The sequence below is a fragment of the Salvelinus alpinus genome, chromosome 3 (assembly GCF_045679555.1).
Source record: "Salvelinus alpinus chromosome 3, SLU_Salpinus.1, whole genome shotgun sequence".
NCBI lineage: Eukaryota > Metazoa > Chordata > Actinopteri > Salmoniformes > Salmonidae > Salvelinus > Salvelinus alpinus.
Window position 1 is genome coordinate 37,373,016 of NC_092088.1, and position 16,300 is coordinate 37,389,315.

Here is a 16,300-nt window from a genome sequence, read left to right on the forward strand (position 1 = left end):
AATGGCCGAATAATAGTTTTACATTTTTCAACAGAACAACGAATTAACATCATAAATAGTTCTTACTTTTTCAGAATCTTGTGCAAGTGGTCCTTTGTCCAGAATCATCGTTGCTCGGTTGTAGATTGCCGTCTTCAACTTAGGAATTAGCAGCAAACATTAGCTATGTGGCCCAGACGTGCCCAACTCTTCATAACGCAGGACAAAGAAATATCCGAAAATCGCAATATACTGATATAAACTGATATAACTCGGTTTAAAATAACTACATTATGATGTCTTTAACACCTATATCGAATAAAACCAGAGCCGGATATATCTAAGGCCTATAACGAGAGCTTTTCAGAATGCCATCCTGAGGTCCTCCTTTGCGCCATGACGAACGTTGAAAAGAGTGCACCCCCGGTTCCATGAGCCTTTATATGGCCTCAGATCTGCCTAGCAACACCATTCCAATTCTCACTGCTTACTGACATCTAGGGGAAATCGTATGCAGTGCATGTCGACTCATAGATCACATGCAATTTAATAAACTGACCCTGGAACAGAGCATCGATTTCAGATTTCTCACTTCCTGACAGGAAGTTAGCTGCAACTTGAGTTCTGTTTTACTCACAGATATAATTCAAATGGTTTTAGAAACTAGAAAGTGTTTTCTATCCAATAGTAATAATAATATGCATATTGTACGAGCTAGAATTGAGTACGAGGCAGTTTAATTTGGGAACGAATTTTTACAAATTATGCTGAGAGCTGGGATGTGTGAGTATATGGATAGCATACCTGAATATTGAGCCAGTCATAATGTGGTTCCATCTGTCGACTCGTCTGCTTGTGTGTTAGGTTTGATGTAGTTTTGAGGTGATTCTAGAAGTGTTTAGCTTTCTTTGGCAGTGTGTTGTGTTCTGGAAGGTCAAGATGAGTTTTACCGGTTGGATGAAGCCACATCTCAGATTTAGCTTGCATAGCTGGGATCTCAGCTCATTGTAGGTCACCCTCCGTTTTAGCAGTTCGGCACTCAAGTCTGGGTAGATGCTGATCCTCTTCTCCGCGTAGGTCAGAGATCCCGATTCTGCTGCAAGGCGAACAATTTGCCGTTTGACTTCAAAACTGTGGATTCGTTCGTACAATCATACAGCGAGAACCATTCCGGAGAGGACCGCGTGGTGCACAATGTTAATTAGCGGCATGGAACCCAACTTCTTCTGCCCGAACAGTTAATAGAAAATATTTCCCATGAATGAAGTTGGGTTGCCTGCTTCCACGCAAGTTTCAAGTCCTTTAACCCGCACATTGAATTTACGGGAATGAATTTCAAGTGATTCCGTTTGATCTTTTTGTAGATTTGTAGAGCTAAAGCTCGCGCTGTTTCCAGGTCACGGAGCCTCACGGGCCACCTTCTCCAGACTTTACACTTTAGTTGAATAGGCATCCACTTTAGAAGAGAGCAATGTGAGTGATTCATTTACAGGTTTTAATTGCAAATCGAGGGCAGAGATAATCTCTTTACGAACAATCTATCGGATAGTAGCGGCCAGCTCTTTCTGTTGTCTGGTGAAAGGCGCCATGTTCCCACAGGTGAATTGTGGATGGGCAGATTATGCTATCTGCTGGAGCCAAAAAGACCTGCAAATTTTTTATGTTAAAGTCCTACACCTTAATATGGGGTTAACAATTTACATTTTTAGAAAACAATAATTTTGCAATAGAAAGAAACGATAAGGCATATCAATGCATGTCACCGGAACCGGAAACCGGCTTCACTTGTGGTCACATTTATGGTTTCCCTCAATGCTAGTTTTCTTACAATTACAATATGAATGCATTTACTTTCCAGTGACTGCACCCTTTCACAACAATCTCTTTACTTGTGTGTTTCCACTCCCACCCCAATGTCTCTGCTTTGTGTTTGCAGGCCCATCAATACAGAGATAGTGCCACTCTACATTCTCCAGCCTTACCCTAGCCCACCTTCCAGTCCTATCTCTAGTTGCAGTGATGGGAGCATGTAGGAGTGTTTGGAGGTTGGGGGGCTGCGCCAGGGTGGTGTTGGCCTGGATCGGGGCTCTGTTACTGGGGTCCAGCTTGGCCCTGCCTCTCCCTGCCACCTGTCCTAAGGGAGTCTCTCCCTTGAACCTGATCCAAACACAGTACCAGTCAATCCCAGGAGCAGACACAGGCTTCATGTCCGGGGTCGTCCAGTCCTTCCTCCACACCGTCCAGCCCAACCCCTTCCCCAAAGGTCAGTCTCGGTGCATACATCTGGTCAAAAGTAGTGTACTATATAAAGGGAATAGGGTGCCATAGTAAAAGAAACTGTAGCATAATCGGACAACGCTGCTTTTCTACAGCAGTGTTTTGATCATATTGAGCTCATTTTGACCTAGCCAGGTGTGTGTAGCCACTATGTAAATCTCATATAAATACCTGGGCTTTCACCCATTTGCAGAGCGATTTCTGCATAGAGCATATTTAAGTATACCAGCCTCAGAATTGCAGCCCAAATAAATGCTTCATAGAGTTCAAGTAACAGACACATCTCAACATCAACTGTTCAAAGGACACTGCATGAATCAGGCTTCATGGTTGAACTGCTGCGAAGAAACTACTACTAAAGGATGCCAATAAGAAGAAGAGACTTGTGTGGGCCAAGAAACACGAGCAATGGACATTAGACCGGTAGAAATCTGTCCTTTTGGTCTGATGAGTCCAAATTTGAAAATGTTGATTCCAACTGCCGTGTCTTTGTGAGACGCAGAGTAGGTGAACGGATGATCTCCGCATGTGTAGTTCCCACCGTGAAGCATGGAGGAGGAGGTGTGATGGTGTGGGGGTGCTTTGCTGGTGACACTGTCTGTGATATATTTAGAATTCAAAGCACACTTAACCAGCATGGCAACCACAGCATTCTGCAGCGATACGCCATCCCATCTGGTTTGCGCTTAGTGGGACAATAATTTGTTTTTCAACAGGACAATGACCCAACACACCTCCAGGCTGTGTAAGGGCTATTTGACCAAGAAAGAGAGTGATGGAGTGCTGCTTCAGATGACTTGGCCTCCACAATCACCAGACCTCAACCCAATTGAGATGGTTTGGGATGAGTTGGACCGCAGAGTGAAGGAAAAGCAGCCAACAAGTGCTCAGCATAGGTGGGAACTCCTTCAAGACTGTTGGAAAAGCATTCCAGGTGAAGCTGGTTGAGAGAATGCCAAGAGTGTGCAAAGCTGTCATTAAGGCAAAGGGTGGCTACTTTTAAGAATCTAAAATCTAAAATATATTTTGGTTTGTTTAACACTTTTTTGGTTACTACATGATTCCATATGTGTTATTTCATAGTTTTGTGATGTCTTCACTATTATTCTACAATAGTAAAACTAAAGAGGTGTGTCCAAACTTTTGACTGGTACTGTATATCTGGGTCCAGGATAAAGTGACTAATGGGGCAATTGAAATCGGCGAGGGGGCAACATTTTGGGGGTTCTTGCATTGGAATTATATTGAATTCTGCTTATATCACGTTATACTACAATAAACCTAAAGTTCAAATGCCCAGGCTCCAAGATCATTGAGTGCTTTTGAAGTGACAGTCAGGCTACAGATTTCGTGACAACCTATCTCCGCTGCGCTATATCAGAACAATGGACAGTGCCTAGTGCCGTACACACTAAAGTAAGGCTGTTTTGGTAAAGAATACAGGCTACAAGATAGATAGGTTGTTTGTAATAGCTGTCTTACCAAAATAATGCAAACGAAACGCTGAAAGTAGTAGCCTAGTTATTCATGCATGCAAACAAAAATACTGAATAGCAGTTTGACGTAGAATACCGACACAACTGCGAATGTGAACGAACGAATGAATGCGAACTGAACAAAACAGTGGTATCAAGTAGTAGTAGGCCTAGTAAAACAAAATGTCAGATCGATAAAGGCATGACACAATCTATATTTAGGCTAGTTACATTAACAGTAAACAGACACAGTAAAAAAAATGCGAATGGAGATCCAAATAAGCAAAACAGCCTACTACAGCGGAATGCAGCCATGCACAGTTGTCTTCCCAAATAAACAGGGCTATAATTTCCCGCTTCAAACATGGAATATAATGCAGCTCGCTCATGAGTTCAGCAACACGTTGTGATACGGCAAAATACACTTCTGTAAATCAAATTCGACACACGTAATCATTTAAGCAATGGCCAGACTACCATAAACAAGTTTCCAATATGTACAGTTCCATTTACAACCACGAAAACCCTAATAGATTGTCTAGTTATTTGATTAAACATACGATCTGTAGCTATACCCTGGGGCATCATTTGGGATATTGCGTTGGAATTATATTGAATTCTGCTTATATCACGCTATACCACAATAAACATAAAAGTTCAAATGCTTTTGACCAATAAGTAACAGGTTGGCGCAAAATCTCCGCTCCGCTCTATCGGCACCATGGACAGCACTCTACACACTAAATAACGATTTGTATTAAAACTAACCTTGTCTATTCAGAGAGTATATTCCATCATGGACAGAAAAAGTATACTGCCCCCCTCTCCTCTTGACTCTATTGCGTCCAATACCTCCTCAGTGGTTGCTGGTTTGAAACAAGACATTCAATAATGTCAACAGTCGCCGAAACACATACATGCGATTTCTTAACAAGTGTTGACATCTCAGTACTCGCAATGCAGTGCATTTCAAACGCTCTTTGTTTGATGCGTGCCCAGAAAATCCTTTGGAACTATCAATAGCATGCTTCCAGTTAGAATACCCGACTTGGGCGAAGGCCTTGTTTGCGTTAGCATTGGACCCAACACAGAACTTTCGACGTGGGAAACAAAATGTTGCATCTGCAGTAACCGAGTATTCCAGCCACTCTCTTCCTATGAACCAGTTGCTATTAAACGAACGTTTTAAAATAGATAACCTTAGGCTATGGTAGGATTCTAGGCTAACCTGGGCTTGCTCCTCTGTTCCAAGATCGTCAGGAACAGTCGGCTGTGGAGGGGGCTGTGGAGCCATTATCCTGGCGGCATTTGTGGAAGAGAGGGAAGGCTCTGCACTCGGAGCTAGCTGGAGCTCGGCAACATCATCGCTGCTGGGCTTGGCAGCGGCCTCGGTGGTTTGATACTGCTGCTCATTGCTCTCCATTGGCTTTGTTTGGGTACTTTGGCGCAGCCAATTTATGATATCCATTGTGGCAGTGGCAGATTAGCTGGTTCGAGCTAGCTAAATAGGCGAAGGCTAATAACACTAACGCTTTTTACAGCTGGATAAGAAGCTAAATAAATTCTGTAGTGGTGTGGGGTGTGAGACAGAGTTGAGTGAAGCTGCTTCAATGGTAAACTTGACCCCGCCCTTATAAATCAAATATTACAGGCGGAGCGGTATCACTTTATTCACTTAGCCTACCACAGATGGAGCCTTTTCCCCAGCTTTTATTGAAACCCAAAGGGATCATACATAACCTGCCCCAAGTGGCTTTCCATAGTCCCCCTACACACCTCAGCGCACTCTGTCCATTGTGCAGGGAGATACAGATTTTTCACCAACCTGTCAGTCAATCATTTGGAACTTTTTTGCTATTTTTAATATAGGGACATAAAACAAAAACTGAGTGGGCTAAGCTCCCTAGTGGAGGCGGGTACACCCTCCTCCCTCTGTCATTCTCTATCCCTTTCTCTCTATGGCTGAATGCTTGGGTATCAGGATTCAGAAGTGGATTACTATTCTGTTCCCTAAGTAACGCACATGACAGTGTACCAGTTGGGGCTTTAACACGTCTTATGGCACGCCAGCTGGGTATCTGCTTTCAGGAGATTAATAAAGAAATGGAGAGAGACTATGAGAAAGCGGAATTTCCTCTTTCCCACCTAGACGATAGAGCTCCTCTGAAGTTTCTCTTCACAATGCCAGCTGGTGTTGTGTGAACAATAACCGGCCATAAGTGCAGGGTTAGACAAGACAGTGGAGTAGGAACAGTGTGGTAGTCTCAGTTCTCACATCCCTGGTATGGTTACTAATGGTTTCCTGATCCTGAACCTAGGTTACATCTAAAGAACATACAGTAGGTTTGATTTCTGCAAGTAAATTAAATAATGATAGAGAGTAATTGTTGTATTGTGAAGGTGTGAGATCTCACTGTTAGAGAGAATGAGGGAAAGAGAGAGAGAGGGCGATGAAGAAACTGAGGGCGAGAGAAAGTGAGAGGGAATGAGAGAGATACCTAGTCAGTTGCACAACTGAATGCATTCAACTGAAATGTGTCTCCGCATTTAACCCAACCCCTCTGAATCAGTGAGGTGTGGGGGGCTTCCTTCATCGACATCTACGTCTTCGGCGTGGGTTAACTGCCTTGCTCAGGGGCAGAACGACAGATTTTTACCTTGTCAGCTCTGGGATTCGATCCAGCAACCTTTCGGTTACTGGCCCAATGCTCTAACCACTAGGCTACCTGCGAGAGAGAGAGATCAGAGGGTTGATGTAAAATGTGACACCTGATCTCCATACAGCCTTTGACAGTGTGAGGTCAGATCCTCTCACATGAACAAGCCAGATGATGTTTATATGTTGAATATATTTTTGTGGTGATATCCAATCATTATTGGTTGAATGTTGGCTGATGTTTAATTAAAAAAATGAATTTAACCTTTTATTTCATCAGGGAGTCATACTGAGACCAAGGTCTATTTTACAGATGAACCCTGAATTACATAAATGAAAGAAAAAACACACATCAAAATATAAATACAGAATGCAAGCAGAAAGAAAAACATGGTCATAAAAAACAAACACATCCAGATCCTCCTCCTTTCTTTCTCTCCCTCTCCATTCTTCTCTCCTAGATCTGCTGGTTAAATTAGTGGAGAAAGGGGGCAATATATACGATGACAAGAAGACCATCAACGAGGTAAGAAAAGATGGATGTGTGCATGTGTGTGTGTGTCATAACTTGGTCGCTAAATCCAGAGAAACTACGGACCATGTAAAAAAAACTGTTAGTCTCTAAATCCGTCTAGAAGGACCACGTAAAAACGGTTGGCTGGTATGCCCTCACCCGTCTGAGCGGTGGGCTGTGAATTCCCTCACCCGCTATATACTTATAACTGATTAGTTTGGTTCTGCCCTCTATAGTGCTGTCCGGTTAGAACATGATGTTGAGGCCCATCATTGTACTCTTGATAGTCACCACCACACAGACACAGCTGTTTCCATTTGAGGATGTTTATATGATTTTAGTAACCCGAAGGACTTGGAATCTTATTGTTGTGGTTCTATAAGACAAAGATATGCACACATGTAAACAGTATTAATTAATGTTTATAACTATGCAATATACACATATGTACATGAATAAATGGCAAATGGCATTACCCTTACATGTCTATAAAGGGCTATAAACACAGCATCAATATAAACATAAACTTAAACATTCACCTCTTGGAGAGAGAGAGAAACTAATTACTTGGATTTACAGAGTCCAGATTTATGGCACCCTCTCTCTTCAGCCTTGTATGAGAATCTGCCAGGCTGACACCTGATCTGGCCTGGCACCACAAGGTTGTGAATTCATCTGTGCATGAGGAAGCTCCAAGAACTGTCTGGGATGACTCGAGAAGCTTGCCCATGGCAGCTCAATAAAACACCTTAATAAAGGCCACTATGGAAAATGCTGTGTTAGCATGTGCATGCAAAAGACTATGCTTACCAATACAACAATTAAACCACTTCTGCAAAAGTACTTGTGCAACCAATGCAATAATAATGCTTATGGCAGTACAGAATAATACTACATACAATAAACAATACGCAAAGCAGCATTGGCAACTCTAACATGAAATAATACTAACAGCCATACAGTAGATCATATGGCTGAAACGTATCAAAGTAACATGAAGTAATTAGTGGTAATGACCTATTGTTATACAGCATGTAAAAACCACAATAGAACACCCCTGCACCTTACATTTCGATGCACCCACAACATTCAGACATTCCTGTTACTGTCGACAATAAAAAGTCCTCAGAAACATGCGTCTTCTCCCTTCGGACAACGATAACACTCTGACCTGGGCGCTTGCAGTGTCCAGATGTGCATTTCCAAGTGCTCTGATTGGTTGGGAATGGCAGGGCTATAATGGGTGAGGGATATCTTAGGTAGCCTGAGCAAGTGCTCTGATTGGTTGGGAATGGCAGGGCTATAATGGGTGAGGGATATCTTAGGTAGCCTGAGCAAGTGCTCTGATTGGTTGGGAATGGCAGGGCTATAATGGGTGAGGGATATCTTAGGTAGCCTGAGCAGCCAAACTAATGGGACTTAAGAGAAACTGATGGGACCTTGAGGGGAAGTTAGGTAGAGAGGAGAGGAGCAGGACAACCTTTTTTTACAGTGTGTGTGTGTCTGTGTGTGTCTGTGTGTGTGGCAGAGGTGTGTGTCAAGTTAAGCTCTGTGTACTAGCCACAGACACTCCCTCCTAAGTTACCCTTTAGGCAGTAACCTGGGAGAGCTTTATGTAAGGCACCCTACTAATTGTGTGTGTGTGTGTATCTCTGTGTGTTAACCTGTGTGTGTGTGTATGTATGAATCTCCTCAGGTCCTTCTCTATGAAGTTGGTTTCCTAGTGTGTGCTGCTATAGGGATCGTGTACATTATCCTTATGCCCCTGGTGGGGTTCTGCCTGGCCTGCTGTCGCTGCTGTGGACACTGTGGAGGACACATGTACCAGGAACAGACTAAAGCTGTCCACTGTCACAGGAGAGGATTATACTGGGCTACACTACTCACAACACTAGTCATACTGTAAGTGTGTGCCACCCTGAAAAAAACAGCATAGACCAGCATAGGTGGTGGTTTTGCTGGTGACCAGCCTTCGCTGTGTTTATGAAGTTCCTTCGTTGTGCTTTCATGGTTCATTCACTGTGTTTTCGTGTTGACCAGCCTTCGCAGTGTTTTGCTGGTGGCCAAAATATCACATAGGGCCCCCAAAATGCTAGGGCCGGCTCTGACTGCATGTGTGGGTATACATGTGGGTAAGCAGACCCACAAGCCACTACAGCCGTTCATGATGAGTTCATATTTTCTGTGGGCCCCAACCACATCAAAGTTGCCCATCCCTGAGCTAGACCATGCTGGACCACCATACACCAGCTTGGTCACCAGTATACCAGCATCACCATCATAAACTAATATCACCATCATAGCTACATTATTGAGGAACATTTTACTTACTATGACTGTAATATGTGGTTGTTCCACCTAGCTTTCTTAAGATGAATAGCCCTTACACCTCCCGGCTGTGTAAGGGCTGTTTGACCAAGAAGGAGAGTGATGGAGTGCTGCATTAGATGACCTGGCCTCCACAATCACCCGACCTCAACCCAATTGAGATGGTTTGGGATGAGTTGGACCGCAGAGTGAAGGAAAAGCAGCCAACAAGTGCACAGCATATGCGGAAACTCCTTCAAGACTGTTGGAAAAGCATTCCAAGTGAAGCTGGTTGAGAGAATGCAAAGAGTGTGCAAAGCTGTCATCAAGGCAAAGGGTGGCTACTTTGAAGAATCAAAAATATTTTTTGATTTGTTTAACACTTTTTTGGTTACTACATGATTCCATATGTGTTATTTCATAGTTTTGATGTATTCACTATTATTCTACAGTGTAGAAAATAGTAAAAATAAAGAAAACCCCTTTTTTTGACTGGTACTGTATAAGGCAGGGTATTTTTAGGGTATTTTCATACGTATCTGTTTTACCGTTTAGAAACGTCTTATGGCTGCAATCCCGTTAACGGGATCGATATGACAACAGCCAGTGAAAGTGCAGGGCGCCAAATTCAAACAACAGAAATCTTATAATTAAAATTCCTCAAACATACAAGTATCTTATACCATTTTAAAGGTAATCTTGTTGTTAATCCCACCACAGTGTCCGATTTCAAAAAGGCTTTACAGCAAAAGAACCACAAACGATTATGTTAGGTCACCACCAAATCACAGAAAAACACAGCCATTTTTCCAGCCAAAGAGAGGAGTCACAAAAAGCAGAAATAGAGATAAAATTAATCACTAACCTTTGATGATCTTCATCAGATGACACTCATAGGACTTCATGTTACACAATACATGTATGTTTTGTTTGGTAAAGTTCATATTTATATAAATAAATCTCAGTATACATTGGTGCGTTATGTTCAGTAGTTCCAAAAACATCCGGTGATTTTGCAGAGAGCCACATCAATTTCCAGAAATACTCATAATAAACGTTGATCAAAGATCAAGTGTTATACATGGAATTTTAGATCCACTTCTCCTTAATGCAACCACTGTGTCAGATTTCAAAAAAGCAGACCATGCAATAATCTGAGGTCGGCGCTCAGAGCCCAATCAAGACAAAAATATATTCGCCATATTGTGCAGTCAACAGAAGTCAGAAATAACATTATAAATATTCACTTACCTTTGATGATCTTCATCAGAATGCACTCCCAGGAATCTCAGTTCCACAATAAATGTTTGATTTGTTCGGTAATGTCCATCATTTATGTCCAAATAGCTACTTTTGTTAGTGCGTTTGGTAAACAAATCCAAAGTCACGAAGCGCGTTCACTAAAAGCAGACGAAATGTCAAAAAATTCTGTTACAGTCAGTAGAAACATGTCAAACAATGTATTGAATCAATCTTTAGGATGTTTTTAACATAAATCTTCAATAATGTTCCAACCGGAGAATTCCTTTGTCTTCGGAAATGCGATAGAACAGAGCTCGCTCTCACATGAACGCGCATGGTCAGCGCATGTTCAGGTCATGGTAGACCTTACTCAATCCCCTCTCATTCGGCCCCACTTCACAGTAGAAGCATCAGACAAGGTTCTAAAGACTGTTGACATCTAGTGGAAGCCCTAGGAAGTGACCCGTATTCGATAGGGGCTGAGTTGAAAATCGACCAACCTCAGATTTCCCACTTCCTGGTTGGATTTTTTCTCAGGTTTTTGCCTGCCATATGAGTTCTGTTATACTCACAGACATCATTCAAACAGTTTTAGAAACTTCAGAGTGTTTTCTATCCAAATATACTAATAATATGCATATATTAGCAACTGGGACTGAGGAGCAGGCAGTTTACTCTGGGCACCTTTTCATCCAAGCTACTCAATACTGCCCCGCAGCCATAAGAAGTTAAAAATGAAAGCACTTTATGTATCTAGACCCCCCATTTGAAGAAATCCTAAGTATTTTGACAAATTCAATTATTGTGTATTAACGTAGGGAAAAGTTTAGTATTTGGTCCCATATTCTTTGCACACAATGACTAAACCAAGTTTATGACTCTACAAACTTATTGGATGCATTTGTGGTTTGTTTTGGTTGAGTTTTCGATGTCTTGTGTGCCATTTTGGAGTCACTTTTATCGTAAGTAAGAATAGAAGGTTCATGTGTTCTACATTCTTGTGGATGCTACCCTGATTATGGATAATCATGGATGGATCGTGAATATTGATGAGTGATAAGGTTACAGAGGAACAAAGCTCATACCCTCCAAAAATCCAAACCTCCCATGTTATTGGTAATGCATGTTTTGTTGTTTTGTTGTAGGTTTGCATGTTTTGTTGTAGCCTCTGTAGCTTTCTTACTCATTCATGGTTTTTCTTAATTATGGCCTTATCATGATTCATTTACAACCATCTTATCCACTCACTTAGAAAGAAAATGACTCCAGTCATCATTCACCATTCAGATACTATTGGGCAAAACATAACCCAAAACAAACTGCAAATGCATTCAATGAGTTTGTAGTGTCAGAAGTTTGAGGTAGTTGTTGCGTGCAAGGAATATGGGACCAAATACTAACCTTTTTGACTACTTTAATACCCTATAAGTGAATTTGTCCAAACTTCTTCACATGGGAGGACTAGATACATGAAGTGCTTTCATTTCTAAACGGCAAAACTGTTATGTATGAAAATACTCACAAATAAAAGGTACATTCTGTATTGTTGCTTAATATTAAACATTTGATCTGAAATCCAAAATGCTGGAGTATAGAGCCAAATAATAATGTTTAGCTTCACTGTCCAAATACATGTAGAGGGGAGTGTATTTGGATATGAAGTGAAACAAACTACATTTTCTGTGTGTTTGTGTGCGTGCATTCATGTATGTGTGTATGTGTGTGCTTATGTGTGTGTGTGTAGTGCAGGGAACATCTGCATGTTCTTCACTAACCAGTTACTGAAAGTGAGTGTCGAGGGCAGCTCTGTAGAACTCAACAATAACCTGGACAACCTCCAAACCTACCTCACCGCTGTCCCACAGGTAAGTGTGTGTGTGTTGTGAGAGAGAACGTTCCTATTATTTTCAGAAGGGAAAACCAAAATAATAAATGAAGTAGAAGTAAGACCAGTTTAGTTTTTTGGTTTATAAAACAATAGATATAGCTAAAAGTAGCAACTGGATATTTTTGAATGGTTACACACATTTATTAAAAACATTCCATATTCTCTTCTGTTAAGTATCCTGTAATAAATTACTTGGATGGCATGTCACTTATCTTCTGTTGACACACAACAGAAGATAGAGAGAGAGAGAGAGAGAGAGAGTTGCCTAGTTAAATAAAAGTTTAAAAAAATTGTTTGTCTGCACTGTGAACACTTGTATCTGATACAACAGAGGGAGATGGGACATGAGGGTGGGAGAAGGCAGAGAGAGAAAGGGAAAGGGGGATACCTAGTCAGTTGTACAACTGAATACATTCAACTTAAATGTGTCTTCTGCATTTAACCCAACCCCTCTGAATCGGAGAGACTCAGAGAAAGGGAGAGAGGGGAAGAGAGGATGTAGAGAGGGGGAGGGAAGAGAGGGATAAGCTAATGGTCGGGCAGGGTTGTGTGGTAAATCGGAAGTGGCTTTGATGTTTCGGTGCATAGTTTGTCTTTCTATTTAAATGTGTTTGAGGGAGTGCAAGTTTATGTCTTCTCTTCTTTTTGTCGTCTCTCCTGTGTCTAAGTGTGTTTGTCTCCTGTGTCTCATCAGCAAATTGACAGTGTGCTGATAGAGAGCAATAAGACAGTAGATGAGGTTACCAGAAGCCTCAATGGTAAGTACTGTACCTGAGCTTTGAGATCAGGGTTCACGAACAGGCAAAAGAAACAGCTCCAAATGATTTTACATTTGGAAATCTGTTCTGAAGTATCCTCAAGCATCATAGAGAGACATGATTGTATACAGTCGTGGCCAAAAGTTTTGAGAATGACACAAATATTAATTTTCACAAAGTTTGCTGCTTCAGTGTCTTTAGATATTTGTCAGATGTTACTATGGAATACTGAAGTATAATTACAAGCATTTCATAAGTTTCAAAGGTTTTTATTGACAATTACATGAAGTTGATGCAAAGAGTCAATATTTGCAGTGTTGACCCTTCTTTTTCAAGACCTCTGCAATCCGCCCTGGCATGCTGTCAATTAACTTCTGGGCCACATCCTAACTGATGCCAGCCCATTTTTGCACAAACAATGCTTGGAGTTTGTCAGAATTTGTGGGTTTTTGTTTGTCCCTCTTGAGGATTGACCACAAATTCTCAATGGGATTAAGGTCTGGGGAGTTTCCTGGCCATGGACCCAAAATATTGATGTTTTGTTCCCCGAGCCACTTAGTTATCACTTTTGCCTTATGGCAAGGTGCTCCATCATGCTGGAAAAGGCATTGTTCATCACCAAACTGTTCCTGGATGGTTGGGAGAAGTTGCTCTCGGAGGATGTGTTGGTACCATTCTTTATTCATGGCTGTGTTCTTAGGCAAAACTGTGAGTGAGCCAACTCCCTTGGCAGAAGCAACCCCACACATGAATGGTCTCAGGATGCTTTACTGTTGGTATGACACACGACTGATGGTAACGCTCACCTTGTCTTCTCCGGACAAGCTTTTTTCCGGATGCCTCAAACAATCGGAAAGGGGATTCATCAGAGAAAATGACTTTACCCCAGTCTTCAACAGTCCAATCCCTGTACCTTTTGCAGAATATCAGTCTGTCCCTGATGTTTTTCCTGGAGAGAAGTGGCTTCTTTGCTGCCCTTCTGGACATCGGGCCATCCTCCAAATGTCTTCGCCTCACTGTGCGTGCAGATTCACTCTCACCTGCCTGCTGAGCAAGCTCTGTACTAGTGGTGCCCCGAACTTTAGGAGACGGTCCTGGCGCTTGCTGGACTTTCTTGGGCGCCATGAAGCCTTCTTCACAACAATTGAACCGCTCTCTTTGTAGTTCTTGATGAGCCGATAAATGGTTGATTTAGGTGCAATCTTACCGGCAGCAATATCCTTGCCTGTGAAGCCCTTTTTGTGCAAAGAAATTATGACGACACGTGTTTCCTTGCAGGTAACAATGGTTTACAGAGGAAGAACAATGATTCCAAGCACTACCCTCCTTTTGAAGCTTCCAGTCTGTTATTCAAACTCAATCAGCATGACAGAATGATATTCAGCCTTGTCCTCGTCAACACTCACACCTGTGTTAACGAGAGAATCACTGACATGATGTCAGCTGGTCCTTTTGCAATTAATTGTAATTCATCTGATCACTCTTCATAACATTCTGGAGTATATGCAAATTGGCATCATACAAACTGAGGCAGTAGACTTTGTGAAAATGTATATCTGTGTCATTCTCAAAACTTTTGGCCATGACTGTACACATGCAAGCAAGGTTTGAAATGATTATGTTTAGTCAAATATTATATGTTTGGGCTTCTTGCTGTCAATTTGCAGTCTACAAATGATTTGTAATTATGTTTCGGCCCCCCGACCGCTCAAGAAAAAATTGTCCCACAGCTGAATCTAGTTAATGATCCAAGTTCTAGATATTCACGCAATGCGTGCAAAAGTTCTGCAAAGTAGAAATGCACTGAAACAATTATGTTGATCATTGTTTTGACCCAGAAGAAACTGCCATCCACCATTTGAGAAACACTGGTCAACAATTACATACATCTCTACCTTCTCTCTCTCTCGTCTCTCCCCCAGACATAGGTCCTCTGCTGGGCAGAGAGATCCAGAGAAGTCTAGAGGGCCCCCTGATCCCTGCCCTGAAGTCTGTCAGAGATATAGCCAAAGGTACAACTCCATCCTGTGTGTGTGTTCGTTTGTGTGGTTGTGTGTAATTCCTCTTCTGATATACTAAACTGTGTGTGTGTGTCTTTGTGTGCGCATGGGCTGTTTGTGTATTCCTCTTCTGAAATAGTTTCATTTTAATTCTCTACATGAATGGTTTAATAAAGAGCTTTCAAAAGTCAAAAATCTTCTGACATTTTAATCTCTGTGTATGTTGCATCTGTATCCTAGTGGTGAACCGTACCAGTGTCCTGCTGGTGGGGTTGAACTCTACTCTAACCCAGCTCCAGTCTGATGTGACTGTGGTCCAGGCTAATGTTTCCTCTGTCAGAGACCGCATCAACAGCACACTGAGAGACCCTGACTGTAATGGGTGTTCTGCCTATCAGTCAGAGCTAGAGAAACTAACATTTGACACCACTATCACTGTGAGTGCAATCGTGTTGTGTCGCCTCTCCTCTCTTTTCTCTTTGCTCTCCTCTCCTCCCTTTTTTCTTCCCTCCTTCTCATCTTTCCACCATTAAATGCAAATTCCATGGTAGCTCTGATAACCCAGTTATCCCCTTGTACACACTGGTGTGTATTTTCATCTTACTGGTTTGTTCTTGATAAAGAACAATTCAGGCCTTTTGCTAAACACAATCGAGCTGAAACACCTGGCTTTCTCGTGTGTTCATGGTACAATGTGTGTCTGGTCGTGTGGTTGTGGACAGTGTGTGTGGCCTTGTGATTTTGTGTGGTTGTGGTTGTGTGTGCTGGTCTTGCAGCAGAAGTTAATGGGGTGGATATGACACAGGCAAATTAGTTATGTGGAAATGTCTTATGACATCAGGTTTCAGGGTGTTCCTCCTCCTCCCACTCTACTGTTGCTGACGCACGCTGAGTCTGTTTGTGGGTTAATTCTCTCCCCTCCTCTCCCCGCTTTCTCAAACAAGCTACCACAAATAGAGGCTTGGGTTTCAGGAAAATGACAGTTCATAATATATATATATATATATATATACGCACACACACAGTATGAGGAACACAAGATAAGTTCCTTATCGAGAACAAACCAGTAGGATGGAGAACAAACAGTTAAAAAACCATGGATAAGATACCATGGTGTATGTTACTCTGATATGATTGTGGAAAACAAAGCAGTATTTCATTCACCCCTATCACTGTTCTACTTCTATAACAAGCATAAGGAAGG

General features: G+C 41.9%; 1 protein-coding gene across 5 annotated transcripts in view; it reads left to right on the top strand.

Annotated features, from left to right (window-relative positions):
• Positions 1–16,300, top strand: part of LOC139570628 (prominin-1-A-like) — a 34,370-nt gene that overhangs the window by 10,047 nt on the left and 8,023 nt on the right. For 3 of the 5 annotated variants that reach the window (XM_071392655.1, XM_071392657.1, XM_071392654.1), the window contains 7 exons: positions 1,916–2,242; positions 6,849–6,913; positions 8,598–8,803; positions 12,195–12,315; positions 13,033–13,096; positions 15,019–15,108; positions 15,337–15,533. In XM_071392655.1, coding sequence (XP_071248756.1) covers positions 1,999–2,242; positions 6,849–6,913; positions 8,598–8,803; positions 12,195–12,315; positions 13,033–13,096; positions 15,019–15,108; positions 15,337–15,533 — 987 coding nt within the window. In that variant the 5' untranslated portion in view covers positions 1,916–1,998. Of the gene's footprint in view, positions 1–1,915; positions 2,243–6,848; positions 6,914–8,597; positions 8,804–12,194; positions 12,316–13,032; positions 13,097–15,018; positions 15,109–15,336; positions 15,534–16,300 lie in introns of those variants that run through there. The other 2 variants (XM_071392658.1, XM_071392659.1) reach the window with 2 other exon arrangements.